Genomic DNA, 19,949 nt, shown 5'->3' with positions numbered 1-19,949 from the left:
GTTCGTCATAACTTCTGCCAGAAACTGAAAACAACTGTCTGCTGTGGCTTTAAACTAGTCTGATGATGTGAAATAAAAACACACCTGAAATGCAGAAGCAGAAGAAGAAGAAGCAGGAGCAGAAGAACAACAAGAATGTTGCAACACGGGAAATAAATTATGAGGTATCCTTTGAAAAATGTAAGATAAGATTTGAGCATACCATGTCCTTGGTCTCAGAGTCAGAGGGACTGGATTCTGAAGGCGACTTCTCTTTCTCACTTGGTTCTCCATAAAACAGGGATGTGAGACTGCATAAGGAAGAATACACACAAAGAAACAGAATCCTGGTGATCATAGCCGGACATGGCTTTATTAATACACCAAGATGTACCGTAATTGCTGCAGTCCCTGTACCCATCTGGGATCAATCTGTGCATACACAGAAGACATTAAAATAATATAACATGTGGTCCAGTTCACATGGTGAAACAAGTGCAGCAGTTGAATTTGTGGATTGTCTCTGTGGGCTATAACACTGACAGTTCAACAGGATGTCAAATTAAGCAGGGTAATTGAATTACAATGAGAGACGACCGCTTGGCAAAGAGAACAGATGCTGCTTGCCCTCAAGTGCTACGAGGGCATCGTCGGTCAGGCAGGACTAATCGAGCCCACATTCCCCTGAAGAGGAGATTCGGAGCGAGCACAAAGAAAACTGCTGCAGAGTGTTGCATGAACCTGGATGGAAAACATTAACAGTGTTAAGTGAGCTGGTTATTCTAAATTGACCATAGGTGTGGATATAAGATAGATAACATGCTTAAATGTCCAAATCAGTGTTTCCATTCAATAGAGAATTAAGCGAAGAATAAATTCTGACCATCCCATGAAATTTTACTTTCACTGTTAATATAAAACAAATACAGTAAAGTATTATCAGTGTTTCAAGTATAGCAAGGCAGTTTGCCACCACTTACATGCAGCAGAGGGAGCTAGAGCATCAATTCTCTCTCTCCACTGAGGCTTCTTACTACATGTTAAAAGTTGCCATAGCTGTCAGAGTTTAACTGATATTGTTGAGTGAGAGATTTACCTGTCATTCTCCATCAGCAGAGCCAGGCGGCCGTAGTCCCAAGCAGCTTTCCTCAGACATGAGAAGATCAGCAGTAAAAACTACAAACACAGAAAAACAATTTTACACAGTCTCTGTCCTCATTATACTCTAGATAAAATATCTCCTTGATTCTGTTTAAAATCACTCGAAAAAGCAGTCTACAACAACAGATTCAAAATGCCACAGCATTAATGAAGCATTTTTTGTCTGTATGCTATGTGGTCCAGAAATAGATCAGCGAGCACACGCGGACATATGCTGTTCAGTGAGGAAAAAAATGAGCGCGGTCAAGCTGAATACCTCCCATTTTCCACAAATGGAGAGCAAACTGAGCACAACAATGAGGTCCAAAATAAAACCCTATTCAATCCTGTACAATAGTGGATTTGTGCTGAGCTTCCCTGATGAAATATCATTGAGCATAACTGGACCGTGATGGATGAAGGTTGACAAACGCAGTAAAAGTGGTGATTAGAGCAGGGCGATATGGTCAAAAATATTTATCACGATATATATTTGAAAATTTGCGATAACGATATAACTGACGATATAATTGATGCGAGACAAAATACAACTCCACAACATTACTAGCGCAAAAAGACAACCTATCATTTATTTTCACTTAAAAATTAAACAAGAAGCTGGTTTTTATGTACATTAAAGCTTTATAAAAATGTAACAGTGCAAATGCAAATTCCTTGCTGAAAGTTTAACCAAAAGGCATTTCCAGTAGAAATGGGCTGACATATCCTGAGCATAACCATGTATAATATCCACTGAAGTTAAAAAGAGGTGCTTTGCAACATTAAACTGCAGTGTGCAGTACGTATTTTTCGGACCATAAGGTGCACGGGATTATAAGGCACATTAAGCGAAACAAAGCAGTCAGATAAATCAAACTTTATTAAACTCATTCTTCTTGCTTCCTCCACTTCTGTACCATTAATTCATTAATGTTGAATTCTCTGGCAGCTGCTCTATTCCCATGTTGTTGCAGTATATTAATGACTAACCTCATATTGTGGATGGATTATCTCAGTTGTTCTCCTGACTGAAGTTTGGTCCTTTTACAGCATCCTGCCATGCGATTGCATTTGTCTCTAACCATGAAGAACCTTAACGTTAACTTTTATAAGTGGAAAAGTGTTAGTGTTCGTCCTCCAGCTTTACTGTTTATGTTATGCTAACATAGCTGTGTTGCTAGCGATCACGTAGCACATAATTATATACCAGCTAGCCCAACTTCAGTAACCCTACAAACGTCACTGCTGTTTAGTTTCCTGTCTTCATTTATGTTGGAAGTGATAGCAGAGCTGTACGTTTGATTTTTTTCAGAAATCTCTCAGTCAGAACATGCAATATCATGTTTAGGTAACTAGCGAAACTAGCGAGCTAACTTCCGCTAGCTTCCTGCTAGCTTCTAACTCCGTTAAATGTAATACATTTTGTTTTCATGGATGCCTGGAAGTTAAACTTCATAGTTACACCTGGTAAAGCAGCAATGCTGATCGTTTTATTAAAGATGAAAGAATTTAGACAGTTTTTAACTCTTAGTGATGCTGCAGTGTTCGTTTGACCTGAAGCATACGGAGTTTAGGACCCAGATTACTCCCAGATTTAAGAGCATCTTAGTCCGACAAATACGACAATAACAACGGCCGCTTGCATGTTCTGCAAAAAAATGTGCTTTGTCGTGTATCTGACAGACAAACACCAAACCAGTTCCACATCACTGAAGTTGCACCATTTTTACAAACCAATTCTGGTTCATCTGTTTCACTCAACAATCGGCCATGTGCGTATGAAAACAAAGGCACTGCGCATGCGCGTTTTACTCATATTCTATCGCGATATTTCATTTTCCTATCGTTGCCTAACATTATACCGGTATTACCGTGAACGGTATAATATGGCCCAGCCCTAGTGGTGATGACTGTTTGATTTTAATTGCAGCAATTAAATTATTACCTCATTTGAACATAAAAGACATTAGGTTTAGTGGATAAGGGGTGACAGCTGTGCTAATAGGAAGAAAGCGCCCATGAATGTCGAATGATTCACTCTAAAGCCATGCAATGACAATCAAGAGGACTTGACTGGGGCTTGTAGATGAATAAACAGCCTGTGTTTACATTAGCAGTCAGGGCACAATAAGAATCTCTCCATTATCTCGTTTTGGCCCAGCTCTTCCCAGTTGTTTCGGTTTATTCTGTCTTTATGCGTGGGCACGCTCTCCTCAAGTCCCACTGATGATTTATTCTGTATGATGATGGAATTGATGCAGAGGCGTGCTCCCGTCACCTGGGGGGAAGCACGCTTTGACTCATGCTCGTCATTAAGAGACAGCGCTCAACCTTCGCTGTTGGCTTGACAACCAGGCATTGATAAAAATGAGCCAATTAAAACATGGAGGTGGCAGATGGAGAAGTCCTATCAGCGCAGAGATCAAGCCTGACGAGGCCTGACAGTGGAACTGAGTTAGCTGACAGCTGAAAATGGAAGCCTATTATTATCTGGAACACGGGAGGAAAAGAAATGCATCTGTGTTTGTAAACAGTGCGCACGCTGTATTATTCTTTGCAAAAAAGGACGTTAAAATGTGCAGATTTAACTTGACGTCTATGACATGTACATAATGTGTTTGTATTTCTCTCTGTTCTTGTACATAATTATGCAAAACCCAGACAATGAGGAGACAAACAGAAAGCATTGAGCTTTTGTTTTGTTTTTTGCAAGGCGCTGGTTTAGTTTGGGTTTATTTTTCCAGCCTTTTCCTGAAGAGAACTACAAATTAAAAATGCTTTAAGCCATTATCACTGACATTCACGCCTACACCACATTTTGACTGTCCTAATAAATAACTTGAATGGTGATTCTGCATGTATATCCCGGGAACAACATCGGAGATCTCTATTCAGAAGAGCGCAGTCCTGGGAACAGCTAAGACACTGCGCAGGACCCTGAAGCTCCCAGGCCTCTGGTAGAGGACCCGAGCTTGAAGGATAAACCGCCCGCAGGGGCGTGCTGGGTGTGTGTGTGTGTGTGTGTGTGTGTGTGTGTGTGTGTGTGTGTGTGTGTGTGTGTATATATATATATATATATATATATGAAGAAATCCATGCATCTAAGAACACAGGAACCCCTCACAGAAAAGTCTCTGTCCTTGGGCGTCAATTACTGCTGTTCTGTAAGATGCTGCTGGTGCCGCAGATATGCGCACAGGATGACCTTTTGGTTCAGGCCCCTCACGCACGCACTGTAGCAATATTAGACACACAGAAAAGGTTTTCCTTTGTTTTTTTTTTAAAGTTCTATTTTTGGCATTTAGCCTTTAGTTGATAGGACAGCGCAGTTTGCCCCAGCCTTTGGTTTATTTCAGACAAGTGGGCTGTAGTGCAAATTCAATTTTTAAAGAGTAACAAAGTCTACAGAAGGAGGTTGGAGTGGTGGCAGAGGTGGGACCAAGTCATTGTTTTGCAAGTCTCAAGTAAGTCTCAAGTCTTTATCCTCAAGTCTCAAGTCAAGTCTCAAGTAATGTCAGGCAAGTCAGAGTCGAGTCTCAAGTCACTGGTGTAAAAGTCCGAGTCAAGTCACAAGTCTGAAACTTTGAATTTCAAGTCCTTTCGAGTCTTTAAAAAAAAACAAACGAAAAAATAATGTTGCAGTTATGCTAAATGTAAATATTAGACCATGTAATTTTAAAATCTGTTTTTCTCAACACATACAAAATAGTGAACTTAGAAAATATACACAAATTGTGAAATTGCACCTCTTTAAAATGCAGCTCAATTAAACCTAGCTCCAAGAATAATTTTCACCGACAGTTCTGAGATAAGCTGCATGTTATTCTTGGATGCGGTTGTAGGACCAGCTTTAAAATCGCATGACAAAAATATCATACACATTAAAAAAACTGTATCACCAACGTAGCCTGGACAACATTTGCTAGTTAGATGAAGTCAGCTATCTCATCTTAGCATATTTATATGCATATTTATAATCATACGGTTCTTGGAGTGAGTGCACACACTCATGAAGTTTAGTAACTTCCGGTCACTGCAACAAGCCCAGGTACAGTTTACCGCCGGATGGGTGCAGGACCTTGAAATGCACCGTGTAGAACGAAAGACCATCGTACGTATCATAAGTTTACCAGTCTCACAAATCGTCATCATAAATACACATTCGTTAACAGTTTATTAATAGGACCTTTGAGCTCAACGGTAATTAATTAGTAGTGGAAATAATTTCTGGTAGCATCACAGAAATGTAGCAGTGACAATAATATTGTATGCTGTAATCGTACTGGGCAATTAGTGATACAAAAAACCTGTTTTATCCTGTGAATAAAAGTATATGTTTTTGTCAATGTACCATAATAACAGAAGCGAAACGCAATATTGTGTCAGGACAATTCACTATTTATGCACAATAAACAAAGGAGCATAGCGCGACAATTTCTGTTCAGCGCCAGACTTGCTTGTAACCTATATCACTAATTATGTTATGAAAATAAGGTATTAACTACTAAAAAACACTGACCTTCGTGTAAATGCTTGGAGCAGACTAACCTGTGAGCTGGTGTTCTGGGACGTTATATTTGGTCTTTGAATGGCTGCAATCCAGGCCATCCGTCGCGTCTTTGTTACTTCGGAAACATGGCTTGAACAATTTCTCTTCAACGACATAATCCGATAACAACCGATCTCTTTACCCGTCGGCTTCCCGTGGCTGTCATGCGACCGGCTATTGCAGTTAATAATACAACGGCTTCTTGACATTTTTGTGTTTCTTTTTATCGCTGTATAACTGATTTTAATTGAAAGCCTGCGTGCGCTAGTACCGCTTGCCACGAGTTCCCAGAATCCTTTGCGGTTCTACCCGTGAATGACGTCACATTTTCAATCTCTATATAATATGCATGTTAAATTTTATATTTGGGGTAAAATATCAAGTCTTTTCAAGTAAACCGGTCCAAGTCCAATTCAAGTCCCAAGTCATTGGTGTAAAAGTCCAAGTCAAGTCACAAGTCTTAGAACATTTTTTCAAGTCAAGTCTAAAGTCATAAAATTAATGACTCGAGTCTGACTCGAGTCCAAGTCATGTGACTCGAGTCCACACCTCTGAGTGGTGGTAACAAAACAAGTCACGACTCTTTGACGTTACATGCAATTGTAAGAGTTTTGGTTTGAAATTTGCATAATCAATGGGATGTCATGCAATTAGTAAAAAACATGAAGCTTTCTGTGTGTTTCTAGCTTTTCCAGGACACATGAATCAGTGTTTGATATCCTCCTGATGCTCCTTGTTTGTTGAATGATCATGCGGAACAAGTGGGAGTCAAGCTTTGGATCACAAGTTTGTCACCAGGGAGACTGTGGTTTATATCCTGTTTAAGAGCTTTTTAAAAAGAAAAAACAAAACTAATGGAGTTGGGTCCCTGATGTGTGACCCAGGATTTTGAGTTTTGGTAGTTTCCTTGTGATTTTTATTATTTGTATTCTGTTATTTTCTTATTGTTAATGGTTCCCTATTTGTGTCTCTAGGCTAGTTATAGATGACTTTTGGTTCACTGGTTCCCTGTCTGTTCCCTTTCTGTTCCCTTAGTTTCTTCTCTGGGTTTTGTCCTGTTGTGTCTCCTTTGTGAAGTCAGTCGTGTCTCTGTGTTTGTTTACCTTTTTGTCTGTGTCAATTTTGTGTTGAGAGACTGTCTCGGTGTTAGTTAGATTTCCTGTTTTATTGTGAAAGTTTCTCCTCTCATGCGTGTTATATGTTGAGTGTTACTTCCCTTGTTTTGTTATTACTTATTTGCTTTTGAAATTCCCACCTGTTTTTTCTGCCCTCATTAGTTATTGTCTCCCTTTGTCCTTTGTCAAGTTTTCCTTGTGGCCGTGTCTTTCCTAGTATCATGTTCTCCTTGAAGATGATCTGTTTTTGGATTTTTTACTCCTGTCCTGCATTTCTTTTGTATCTTTGTAGGAGTTCAACATTGAAGCTGCCTTTTGAGTTAACCTTTTATCTTTGGAGTCCTGCGTTTGGGTCAACCTCCGTACACGGTGGATAGGTTTGAAAAGCTATGGTAGGTTGAGTAAAGGTAGTGGTGTTATCCTGGTCCTGCAGCAATTGAAGGTTTTTATTTTTTCAGTGCTTTTACTTCCATTTGGATTATAGATTGTGCATGCACAGATCACAATAATTATGCAAAAGACTCCATATGCAAAGTGTTATACAGGATATAGTAATTCCCACAACTTGCTACTGACCTTGTCAGAGTTGTAAGATTAGGTAGTTTAGTGCAGATGTTACGGATTTTGGCTCTAAATATACAAAAGGGGAAGGTGACACAAATATTATAAACTGGAAGATGTTTATGTGCTTTTACCAAAGCTGAAGGATTTATAATTTGGGAAAGAATAACTTTCAAGAATCTCATTTTTATTTTCATACAAAACTCCACTGTTTCAGTTTCTCGAATATAAAGATATTCTGTTTTTTTCACGCTCAGAGAAAAAGTCTCTGAACAATATTAGCTGTGAGACAAATCACTGTTTACTTTCTGCTGGACAAAAAGGGAATAGTGAGTAGATTAATCAATATAGGAATAGATAATATCAACATAGGACTTGAAATAAGTTTATCTCTCAATTTGCCATGACGCTACAGAGTTACAGTATTGTGCAAAAACCTTGGGATTTCCTAATGTCTTTATACTTTGCATGAAAATTGGAAATAGGTGTATTTACAGAAACTTGCGCAAACATATGTGGAAATAAAGTATATTTTTGTTTCATTCTCTGTCAAAATGATCTCACACTGTTCAGTAATGTTGATGCCCAGGCTGTGGGGAGGCTAATCCATGACTGACAGTTTTCCATTGTGTGTTCTTGTATCCAAGTATGGCCCCTGGCAGTGTGTTTGGGATCAGTGTCATGCTGAAAAAAGAAGGTGTTGCCGTATTGTCTGACAATACTTTTCTATGTTCATAAATCCGTCCCTATCACCACCGGCTAAAATAGACCCTCAATCCATGACCGAGCCTCCTCTACATTTTATAGGTGGCTGTAGACATTAACTCTCTTCTGAACACCACCTTAACCTCCTAGGACCTGGTGTCCACATATGTGGACATCACATTTTGGGTTGTCTAGAAGAAAATACTACATTTTGCTCTACAAGGGCCTGATATCCACTTACGAGGACATATACTGCAACTGTTCTATCGAAATTTAAAGTGAATGTCCTCATGTGTGGATCTAACTTTAATCAGAAACAAAAATTAGGTAAAAGAAAATAGCAAAGACAAATTTAAAATGCATGCCATGAAAGAGTTAGGAGGTCAACTATTCACAGTGATTTGAACTAAATTGGGATTCATCAATCCAGGCCTGTTATCACTGATTTTTTTAGTCTAGTTCTTGTATAATTTGGCATATTTCAGCCTTTTCTCCCTGATTCCCTTCCATAAGAATGGCTTCTTCACAGCCACCCTTTCACTGAGACCATTTAGCAAACAGTAGATGGATCAACTCAAGGGCCAGATGCATCTCAGTGAACGCTATTCATCTGCTACCTGTTCTTTTTTCCTCCACTTGCCCAGTTTTATCAGATTTTATAAGGACACACTGGACACCACGCTGATTCATGTCAGGTTTTCCAGCTAATAACTCTTTGGGAATAACCTTGTTGATGCAAAAATAAGATTTAATGCCTGTCAAACTGTATTATCTTTGGCATTTTTCATAAATTCAGATAAAGAAATGGGAACAAATTCTGTTGTTGCCTAAAGATACCATTTAAAATTGCTTCCTTGCTAAGCTATCTGTAATATCTAGACACAACACTGGCTCATCTATTGAGTTAGGTGCCTTTTCTATGCTTTGAATGACTCATAGGTTACTGTTAAGTGGTTTAGCAAACAAAAAAAAAAAAACATGAGTTGGAAAATGATTGGGTACAAAATGGGACTAATAATGAGTGAAAAATCAGCCAAAAAAGCCCAGAGACCTTCACAAAGCTCAGGTAACTATTACTCAGGACCAACGTAATAAAAATGACGAAAAGTCTGGCTCCTTGGAAAGAAAATGCAATGACATGAAGGGTGGCTCAAGACTTTTGCATGCTACTGTGACTTTGTTGTATGATTGCAGCGGTTCCCAAACTTTTTTTGCTGGGCCCTCTTTGTTTTACAAGAAAAATGTTCGCGGCCCCCCGGGTGCGCGCGCACGCACAAATACATCCTCCAACCACACACGCCCATATTTTGCTCCATTGCAGTTTATTTCACACCTCAAACATTTAGTAAACAATTAAGCAAATACAAGTAATCTGTAATAAATTACAGTAGTAATAAAATAAACTACTAACTCTTTTACGCTACGTCCGCACCTACACGGGTATTTTTGAAAACGCAGCTGTTTCGTCCACACGTAAACGGTGTTTTGAATCACCGATAACTGAGATTTTTTTAAATCCTTTTTTTGCGTTAACGTGTGGACGAGGAATACAGAGTTCGTCACGCAACGTCAAAGGTATGTGCCTTTTTTCACGTCAGCTGTGCGCCACGTTATTGTTTACATGAGAGGAATTGCAGAATGGCAGATAGAGACAAAATACTGTTAATCTGACTATCTTCAGGTTTTACAGGCTTACATACACACACGCAGTTACTGTCCCTCCATTTAGAAAGGCAGAGGCGTCACGGTGTCATTATTTTACATGTAGTTGTTTTTTCCTGTGTAATAATATTCAACATTGCTATCAATACATTTTTCCAAAAAAAAAAAAAAAAAAATGCCTCTCTGTGCAAAATGGGTTCAAAAACATAAACAGCTGTGGGATACTGTTTGTCCGTGATTTGAACCGGGGGATTAAATCGTGGCAGGATGAGCCTGATAATATTTGTATCCCGCTGTAACTTTACTGTATAAAGAGCTAACATCTCCAAAATGTAGGAGTAGTTAGTAGTTGTTTTGGAAACATATTCAGCATATTCGGGCGCCCTGTGCTAGCAGTGTCCAAGCATTTTTTTTTTCCCCTTTTCATACCGCGCCCCCGATGCAATGGCTCTGCGCCCCCCCTAGGGGGCGGGCCCCACACTTTGGGAAGCTCTGTATTATTGTGTAGTAATATTGAGTGTTAGTTAGTTTGGTTGAGTCTTTACCATCCAGATTACGACATTGATGACGAGGACCGTGGGAACCCCACCAAATGGCAGACCCTGGAGGACGCTGCTGTGGGAGTGCGAGCGGTAGCATCTCTCAGCTGTGCTGTTTTCATCCCCAAAACGTTGCAGGAACCCCAGAACATCTAGCTCCACGGGCCTCGCCTCCACAGGGGAAGCTCTCGTCACGAACAGCTCAGACTGAGCCATCAGCAATGGACCATATCTAATGGGAAATACAGATGAGCATCACTTACAATGTGTCAGCCATAGTATTTAAACTAATGCTAATTTAGCATTATCTTAACATGTTAATATTTAGCATTTAGCTAAAAACTCCATTGTAAAAGCACATTTTATTACATGTAAACTTCATCTGCTTAACAAATAAGTTTCCTCATTTTTGAAGATGAAAGGCTTTAAAAGAGTCACAGGTGGTATATAAACTACACTTACACAGCAGTGTTATATACCTAAAGTGTGCTAATATTAGCTAACAAGAACCACCTTCATACTTCAAGTTAGGCGGTAGCACCCAATCCAGCTAAATGAGGAGTTTTACTTCACGGTTTATGAGCCAACCTTTTCATTTTGTGTGATAAATAATGTGGCAATTCATCTCTCAAAGAATACACGGGTCACTCTAAACAGCTTTAGTCTTTGTTGTTATTGCACCCATCTTTTGAATACCCAGCCTCTGCCTGTAAAGAATCAGAATGACACTGTTAGTTAGCAATAATCTGTGAAACTGGAAGTTCATTCACTGACTCACTTTCATCAGACAAGTGCCACACACACTCTAAGTGCAGTTATGATTGCATTTGCAAGGATCAGTTTAATGAGCATCACGGTCCATTAGCTACAATTGATCCGTTTGCTCCTTTTCTTTATCAGACAAATGGAAGTAGAGATGCTACATGAAAGTGACAAACTGGATAACAGATTTACCGGATGCTCTTTAGAAAAAATACAAACAAGCCCAACAAGAGTTAACAACAAACCCAACTGCAAGCTCGAACAGATTGTGAAGCGTGCACAGGATATGATCACTCACACTGCCATGACCACAGAATGAAGGCCTGAACCATCTGTCCTCCAGCACACACCATCCTCATTTTCAATCAATACAGTCCCCACTCCCAGCTGCTCGACTTGTGTACACTCCTTACTAAATAAACATTCGGAGGAAATGGAGCCGAAACGCAGTGCTGACAAAGTTCCGCGTCAGTGCTGCAGATTCACATAAACGACCAGATTTCATGGTGAAAATAATATTCCACGAGATGTTGTTGCTGTCACAGAACGGCATGCTCTGTAGTAAATACGCTGCGTGAGTCGCAGTTGGAAACGGCAGCCAAGAAATGAAAAGGTACCAGAGTGAGAAAAAAGGAAAGGAGGCTAAAAGCCATCAAATTGGCAACGATTACTGAACCTAATCTAGGGATGATTTATCGCTGCACCAATGATGTCACTTCTTGAGAAGCTCCATCACAGCTTTCTGAAGCATTTACCAAACACCTCATGTTGTGCACAGCAAGATTTCTCGTGTAGGAGGCGAGCAGATCAATGGTAGTGCTGCCCGAGTGTTGTACGTCACACTCGGAAAAGGTCTGAGGAGCAGAAAGTTAAAAATATAACCCAGGAAGGGCTTGTGAAACTGTATAGCTTACAGTCAATATTCAGATGCTGTCAGATACAGCAGCATCCTCCCTGTGGAGATGACTTGGAAGGAGATTCCCTGAGGACTGGTCACAAATTGAATCCATAACATACACACTCTGTTTCATAGATCACCTTTTCTCCCTTTGCCAGTGATGAATTTGAGCCATTAGTATAAACAAAGGGATTGTTTTAGCGCTAAAAATGGACGAGTAAACAAATACATTTATGGCACAAAGAGCGAACGCTGTGCTCTGACTAAACAAACACAGAAACTCCTACTGCCATTAAGTAGTTTGTCACATAAATTATAAGAAATGAGTGTAGTTTATACCTGCAGCTACTGGATGATGAATTTTTGGAGATTATTTTTGTCCAAGTTGTCTGATTAACAGACTAAATCTAAGTGGTTTATTTCTACAACAGCTCTATCCCTTTTGCAATCTTCCTAACAGAAATGATGACCGCAAGGTAAGTATAAACTGAAAACATGCTACGTTTTACTTTGACTTGCAGAAGCTTATACACACCTCTACTGACCCACTGAGCTCTCCCCCCTTCCTTTACCAGACAAGTCACTTACTTCTGTTGCTGCCGGCTGCTGATGCAAACAGTGAAACTCTTCTTCTGCACCTCAAGGACCGGGCAGGATGCTGAAGGATACAGGCTGACTGTGGAGTGGTTTTGCACAACATTTGGACAAACGTCACAGCATGACTCAGCAGTTTAATGCTGCGACTCCATGGTTATTCTTTTCTTTCCTAACCCTCGTGCTTAAACGCTCAGACATGCTAATGCTGATCCCAAGGTATCCATTTCTCCTCCAGCTTATTTGACTCTGCAAATCCGGAGTCTTTTTAAGCCTCTCCCTCTGCTCCCACATCTCTCCTCCTCCGAATCAAGCTTCCAAGCCAACGCAGCAGATTACAAACTGATGTTTGGCTTGTGAAGCAGTGTTGTGCTTCCCGCTGGCAGAATGAGTGGTATCTTTCCTCTGTGCTCAGTGAGACTATTATCATCACAGATGCTGAAGTCAATACAGGAGCCGTGAGCTTCTGATGAGCTACACCTAAGTTTGAGTCGGGCAAGCAGAAAAAATGGCAAGCTGTAAAGAAGAAAAACCTAGCTCAAGTCATCTAATCTGCTCAGTGCACCAGAAAAACAGCTGATGGATGTTTGTGTTTGTCTGTGCCAACCCTAACCACACTTTGGGAGAGCAGCAATATCAAACTAAGGCAAACACCTGAACCCAAATATCTACTGAGATGATCTAAAACATAACACTAAATGTGATTCGGAACATTTTTGCTTTTGTAACGGTTATTTTTACATAGTTTAAGAGCAACACTGTCACATTATTAAATATCTGAAATGCTTCTGTAGTGTTGTTTACAGTAAGATGTGTCCACAACATGGGAAACATAGGCATGGTTATTTTGCTGGCTTCAGTCTGTTTTTGTGAGGTAGGACTGCATTAAACTGCCAATAAAATTCACATAACTGCACTGTTAAGATTAAAAAGTCTGCACTTTCCACACAAGTTGAGACAGAGACTCAGCGAGGCTGCGTCTTATTGCTACGCCATCTTAAACTGGTCATGTGATTTGGACACACCAGCGGGTTCGTTGACTCCAGAGGATTAGAGAGGAAAGAAAAAAAGACTGACCAGTTCAGCAACACCAAAAGGCCTGAAATTCACAGAAGACAACTAAAGTGGATGATGGTAGAATTGTTTCCATAGTTAAGAAAAACAACTTCTCAACATCAACCCAAGTCATTAACACTTGAGAGACAAAGTGTGTCAGTCTACAATCAATTAATGCCTTCATAAATATAAATATAGAGGTGCAAACCACCGGTTACACTCAAGAACGCTGGATTAGACTTCGCCAAAAAAAACCTTCTAAAAAAGTCTGAAAATTCATATCAGAATTCAGAAGTATAGAGAAGGAGAGAAACAGCTAATGATCTGAAGATTATCACATCATCTGTCAAACATGGTAGAGATAATGTTATGGCATGAGCATGCATGGTGGAACTGTGTCACTGGTGTTTATTGTGAATGTGACTGCTGTTAGAAGCAGTCGGATGAATTGTAAAGTGTCCGTGGCTGTATTCTCTGATCAGATTGAGCCAAATACAAAACTGATCAAATAGGGCTTCACAGTACAAATGGACAATGGTAAATGGCCTGTATTTATATAGCGCTTTACTAGTCCCTAAGGACCCCAAAGCACTTTACATATCCAGTCATCCACCCATTCACGCACACATTCACACACTGGTGATGGCAAGCAATGACCCAAAGCATAGTGCAAAAGCAACCCAAGACAAGGAAGCAAAGAAATTGGATATTCTTCTGATCTCAGCCCAACAGAGCATGCTGTTCAGTTACTAAGTACAAAACTGAAGGCAGAAATATAAAAAAAAAACAAGCACCAACTGAAGGTCTGGTAGAGCATCTCGAGGGCGAAAACACTGCAATTAGTTTTGTCTGTTGATTCTACACTTGATGTACTTGACTGCAAAGGATTTTAATCCAAGTATCTTTAAAAAAATCCTTATATCTAAAATTATGCTAGTTTGTCCAATTGCTTTTGAACATTGAAAAATGAGGCACTGTCTGTAAAATGTGATTCATAAACAGTGCAATTTATTTTTTTAAATCTCCTTGAATTAAAGGTAAAAACTCTGCATTTCAAACACACGTTGGCTATCTGATTTAACATCTGCTGTGGTGACGTTCGTGATAAAAACTACATAATCTCAGTCCAACACATTATGGACCTAACAGTATTTTTCACTGTGATATTTTTTGTGTTTTAGAAGTAGTGAAGGTTAAAGGAGGCTCCTAAGAATGAATATAACTCAGTGTGATGTTTTCTCAAGTCATGAATGTACAAGTGTGTGTGTGTGTGTGTGTGTCAGACAAAACAATTTCACTGTTCATCAACAAATCAATCACTTGCGGTAAACTGCGATTCAATCCAGACATATTTCATGCCCTTACTAATATTATTTTGATGAAACCAGCTTCTGGATTTTTTTCAAAAGACTATTTTTGTTGTGTCATTACCTACAAATTATTTGTTAAAACACAAAGAAAAAGAACCTCATATTGAAACACTGATGGTAGTATTATAAGCAAAAAGCTAATATTTACATGTCAACAAGCTCAATGATGGTGACAATGCAAAAATGTGCTAATTAGCACTAACCCTTTCACTGGCACTTTATTAGGTACACCTGTTCGACTGCTTGCTAATGCAAATATCTAATCAGCCCAACAATACGACCTCTTGAAGTTCACACCGAGTATCAGAATATTGAAGAATAATGATTTGAATAACCTTGAATGCAACGTGTTTTGTGCACCAGACATGCACCAATAACAATGAGTATGTCAGACTGCTGATCTTCTCAGGATTTTCACACACAACCATTTCTAGGGTTTACAGATCACGGTCAGAAAAAGAAAAAGCCAGTGAGCTGCAGTTTTCTGGTTGAAAATACCTTGTTAAAGTGAGTGATCAGAGGATAATAGCCACTTTGAGCTACTAGGAAGCAGTGTTGGGCAAGTTACTTTGAAAAAGTAATTAATTATAGTTACGAGCGCGCGCAGCTGCTTAAAGCTGTAGCGTCCAGATTACTTACAGCTACTTCTGTGCAACTGATATAAGATGCGGTAAGCTGAAGACAGCTTCAACCGTCTGTTTGTTGAAAAATAGTAACGGACCGCATTTTCTTGTTAGTAACTGTAACGGCGTTGTAACGATAGGAATAGTAATTAGTTAGATTACTCGTTACTGAAAAAAGTAACGCCGTTATTCCCATCACTGCTAGGAAGGTAACAGTAACTCAAACATCCACAACAAATGTACGCAGAAGAGCATCTCTGAACGCACAACACAAACTTTAAAGGACTTGGGCTACAGGAACAGAAGAGCACACTGTAGTCCACTCCTGTCAGATAATAACAGGAAACTGAGGCTACAATTCGCACAACATCAGAAAAATAGGCCAATGGAAGACTTAGCCTACCTGAGTATTGCTGCTGACCCTGTCCATCCCTTATGACCACAGTGTACCATCTTCTGATGACTGTTTCCTGCACTATAACACACTATGTTGCAAAACTCAAATCATCCCAAGCTGGTTTCCTGAAGATATGTCAACGAGTTCACTGTACTCAAAAGGCCTCCCCAGTCACCAGATCTCAATTCAGTTTGGCACCTTTCTGATGTGGTGCAACGGCAGATCTGCATCTGACAAATCTGCAGCAATTGTGTGATGTTATCAAATCAATATGGACCAAAATCCAGCACCTTGTTGAATCTTTGCTATTAAGAATTAGTCCTGAAGGCAAAACCTGTCCAACCAATTGAGGGTTGATGGGAATCCCACTAGCTCGAAGACACTTGATTATACTCTTGTTGATCTCTCGATGGCACTAGAGGAGAAGTCAGTGGGTTCACCTAAGTGAGTAGAATCCATGTTGACAGGGACATGAATGTGTGAAGCAAATTTGGCATCAATAACTATTAAACAATCACACCAAAAACAAAAATAACAGGTGGTGCTAAGAAAAACAACAGGGAGGCTTCCAAAGTCATTAGGATCCATTTTCTGTGCCATGAATCTGGGCCAAACAAACTTGCATTGTCTTCCACCATATAGCGCCATATCAAAGACACTGGATATGCTGGGCTGTGAAAGCAAGATAAAGAAATAAATATTCAAACCAAGTGTTGGCATCCACTATTAGCTTTTACTATCCTTTAAATAACTGTGCCATATCTCTTCACAGATGATTTGTCATGCTGAAATAAGAAGCTGCTATGATATAAAATCCATGTCAGGGAAAACCGTAATCTCTACATATAAATTTGCTTCAGAGAGGCTGGATTCTAATTCCCAGCTGCACCACAGGCTAATAAATACCATAAAGTATTTGGTGGACAGTCTCTGTATAACTTCCCATTCCTTCGTAAAACATTCAGCTGGATCAAGATATATCCCCTGCCTGAGAGAACGAGAGAGCGATGGGCCCGTTTTTTCTGAGAAATGAACTACAGCGGGGAAAATAAGTATTTGACACATCAGCATTTTTATCAGTAAGGGGATTTCCAAGTGGACTATTGACACACCATTTCCACCAGATGTTGCCATCAAGCCAAATATTGAAGTCATACAATCAAATCAGAACATATAAGTATACAAGTTAAACCATAATAAATAAAGTGAAATGACACAGGGAATAAGTATTGAACACACTTTATTCAATACTTTGTAGAAAAGCCTTTGTTGGTGATTACAGCTTCTAGACGCCTCTTGTATGGATAGACCAGTCGTCTGCATTGCTCAGGAGTGATTCTGGCCCATTCTTCCACACAAACGGTCTTTAAATCTTGAAGGTTCCTTGGGCCTCTTTTATGAACTTTAATCTTCAGTTCTCTCCATAGATTTTCTATGGGATTTAGGTCAGGTGATTGACTGGGCCATTCAAGCAACTTGATTTTCTTTCTTTGAAACCACTTCATTGTTTCCTTGGCCTTGTGTTTGGGATCATTGTCTTGCTGAAATGTCCACCCTCTTTTCATCTTTAGCTTCCTGGTAGATGGCAGCAGATTTTTATCCAGAATGTCCCGGTACATCTCTCCATTCATCCTGCCTTCAATAATATGAAGTCTGCCAGTACCCCTTGCTGAAAAGCAGCCCCAAACCATGATGCTTCCACCCCCAAACTTGACTGTTGGTATGGTGTTCTTGGGGTGGTGAGCAGTGCCATTTCTTCTCCAAACATGGTGTGTAGAATGACTGCCAAAAAGTTCAATTTTGCTTTCATCTGACCATACTATAGTCGTCCAATAATCCACAGGCTTCTCCAAATGCTGTTGCGCAAATTTTAACCGAGCCTTGACATGCTTTTTGTTCAGCAATGGAGTCTTGCGTGGTGAGCGTGCATGGATGCCATGGCGGTTCAGTGCATTGCTTATAGTTTTCTTTGAAACAACAGTACCTGCTGATGCAAGGTCTTCCTGAAGTTCTGTCCGAGTGGTTCTTGGCTCTTGGAGAACCCTCCTGATTATTCTTTGGACTCCTCGGACAGGGATCTTGCGTGGAGCACCTGATCGTGGCAGGTTTATGGTGAACTGATGCACTTTCCATTTCCGGATAATGGCCCCCACAGTGCTCACAGGAACATTCAGCATTCTGGAAATGCACCTATAACCATTCCCATCAAAATGCTTTTCAACGATAAGATTACGAAGATCTTGAGAGAGTTCTTTGCTTTTACCCATCATGAAGTCTTTCCTGTGTGCCTTCTGGGTAATGAGGAGCCTTTATAGGCCATCAATTAGGACTAAAGCAGCTGATATCAATTAGTACTGATAGGGGACAGGATTTCTCTATCAATACTGACAGATTTCAGGTGATCTCCTGGCTTTCTATGTCATTTTGCCCCTTGTTATCTCCATGTATTCAATACTTATTCCCTGTGTCATTTCACTTTATTTATTGTGGTTTAACTTGTATACTTATATGTTCTGATTTGTTTGTATGACGTCAATATTTGGCTTGATGGCAACATCTGGTGGAAATGTTGTGTCAATGGTCCACTTGGAAATCCCCTTACTGATAAAAATGCTGATGTGTCAAATACTTATTTTCCCCGCTGTATATATAAAATGTAAACTTCTGGTGACTTCCAAACCTCTGCACCCAATCAACTTACTGTCACCATAACTATGATATAACCCCGAGTACAATTTGCAATCGCCATAAATAAAACATTCACGACTTCAGAGGCGCGCTTCTCCTCTTGACTGCACTGACTGCAGCCTTGTTAAACATTTTCCCCCTGTTCTGTTTGTGTTTGCAAAATATGCCCTCTCTGCGCGAGACGGCCGCACCTGCACAGACAGGAAAGATTTGACATTTCCCTTATCGTTTGCTTTTGTGACGGCTCGGAGCTGGTAGAATATGCATGAACTTTTCTTTTTGTCAGCCGTGCCCTGCAGGGTTTTCTGAAGGTGAGACCCTAATTAGCAAAATCCTAGTTTTTAAAAAGTGTTTTGCATAAAGAATCTCTCTTTATTTGACTTTTAAAAAGCCAATGAAACTGCATGAGAGAACACATAGTGGGAGATCTCCTCCGACCTTTCGTGCTGAGATGTATGGGATGTATGGGATAAAGTGAGTGGAGGTAGACAAAAAAATTTAACAGATAACTGCCACTTGACTCTGATGAAAACCTTAAAGCTACAATGGAGAAAATTCGTAGCTTAATAATGGTATCACCTAAAAGACTGTAAAAAGAGAGGGTTATGTAGAGAGAGCTAGGTTACCATGATAACCAGACTCTTTCCTTTTGTAATGCTTCGTACTTCAAGATGAGATGGGGAGTCAGTGCAACCTCCAGTCTGGCCTCAAACTTCAAAGGAGGATCATATTTTTCTTTTATATAATCTATGCGTTTGCTCTCCTGTCAATCATGTTGAAGGGCAGACAGTGAAACAAACCTCAGTGGCTGAAGCACTTATCGAGAATCCATTCAAGCTGAGAAGCTTTGGCTTCTGTTTCTCTGTACACTGCTTACAGTGACCCTTGGCCACTGGCATCAGATACAGATGACTCGAAGCCTGCTTCCTGCAGCAGTCCAAGTCCATGCAGCTTCTCTAGTATCTTATTATTATTATTATTAGCAGCTTCTCTAGACGATTTATATGCTGTTGCGATATCCAGCAAGGCTAGAGCCAAACACTATTCTCTGATGTAAATAAGCCTTAAAAATTTAACAAATTAGGAAAGGCTGATGATAAAAAATTCAGCTTTAGAGCAATCTGCTCTGTAAGGAATACCAAAGTTTTATCGCAGGGTCTGTAGTGAGTGATGTAGTGAAGACTGCATTTTGCTAATTTTACTAATTAACATACAGTCAAAGACCAGAAGCTTTGGAATAATGTTCACTGGACAGATGCAGCATTCATATTTGGTGCCGAGCAAGGACAGCTGTTCAATAGAAGAACACGA

The 19,949-nt window shown here is 39.9% G+C and overlaps 1 protein-coding gene across 3 annotated transcripts in view; it reads right to left on the bottom strand.

Moving 5' to 3' along the window:
- Positions 1 to 19,949, bottom strand: part of tmem63c (transmembrane protein 63C) — a 42,354-nt gene that overhangs the window by 17,309 nt on the left and 5,096 nt on the right. The window contains exons 1-4 of one of the 3 annotated variants that reach the window (XM_026151820.1): positions 12,499 to 12,974; positions 10,257 to 10,482; positions 1,076 to 1,155; positions 203 to 290 (exon numbers count right to left, since the gene is read on the bottom strand). In XM_026151820.1, the coding sequence (XP_026007605.1) occupies positions 203 to 290; positions 1,076 to 1,155; positions 10,257 to 10,466 (378 nt within the window). In that variant the 5' untranslated portion in view covers positions 10,467 to 10,482; positions 12,499 to 12,974. Of the gene's footprint in view, positions 1 to 202; positions 291 to 1,075; positions 1,156 to 10,256; positions 10,483 to 11,310; positions 11,730 to 12,498; positions 12,975 to 19,949 lie in introns of those variants that run through there. The other 2 variants (XM_026151818.1, XM_026151819.1) reach the window with 2 other exon arrangements.

The sequence above is a fragment of the Astatotilapia calliptera genome, chromosome 19 (assembly GCF_900246225.1).
Source record: "Astatotilapia calliptera chromosome 19, fAstCal1.2, whole genome shotgun sequence".
NCBI classification, from domain to species: domain Eukaryota; kingdom Metazoa; phylum Chordata; class Actinopteri; order Cichliformes; family Cichlidae; genus Astatotilapia; species Astatotilapia calliptera.
This window is presented reverse-complemented; position numbering and strand designations above follow the sequence as displayed.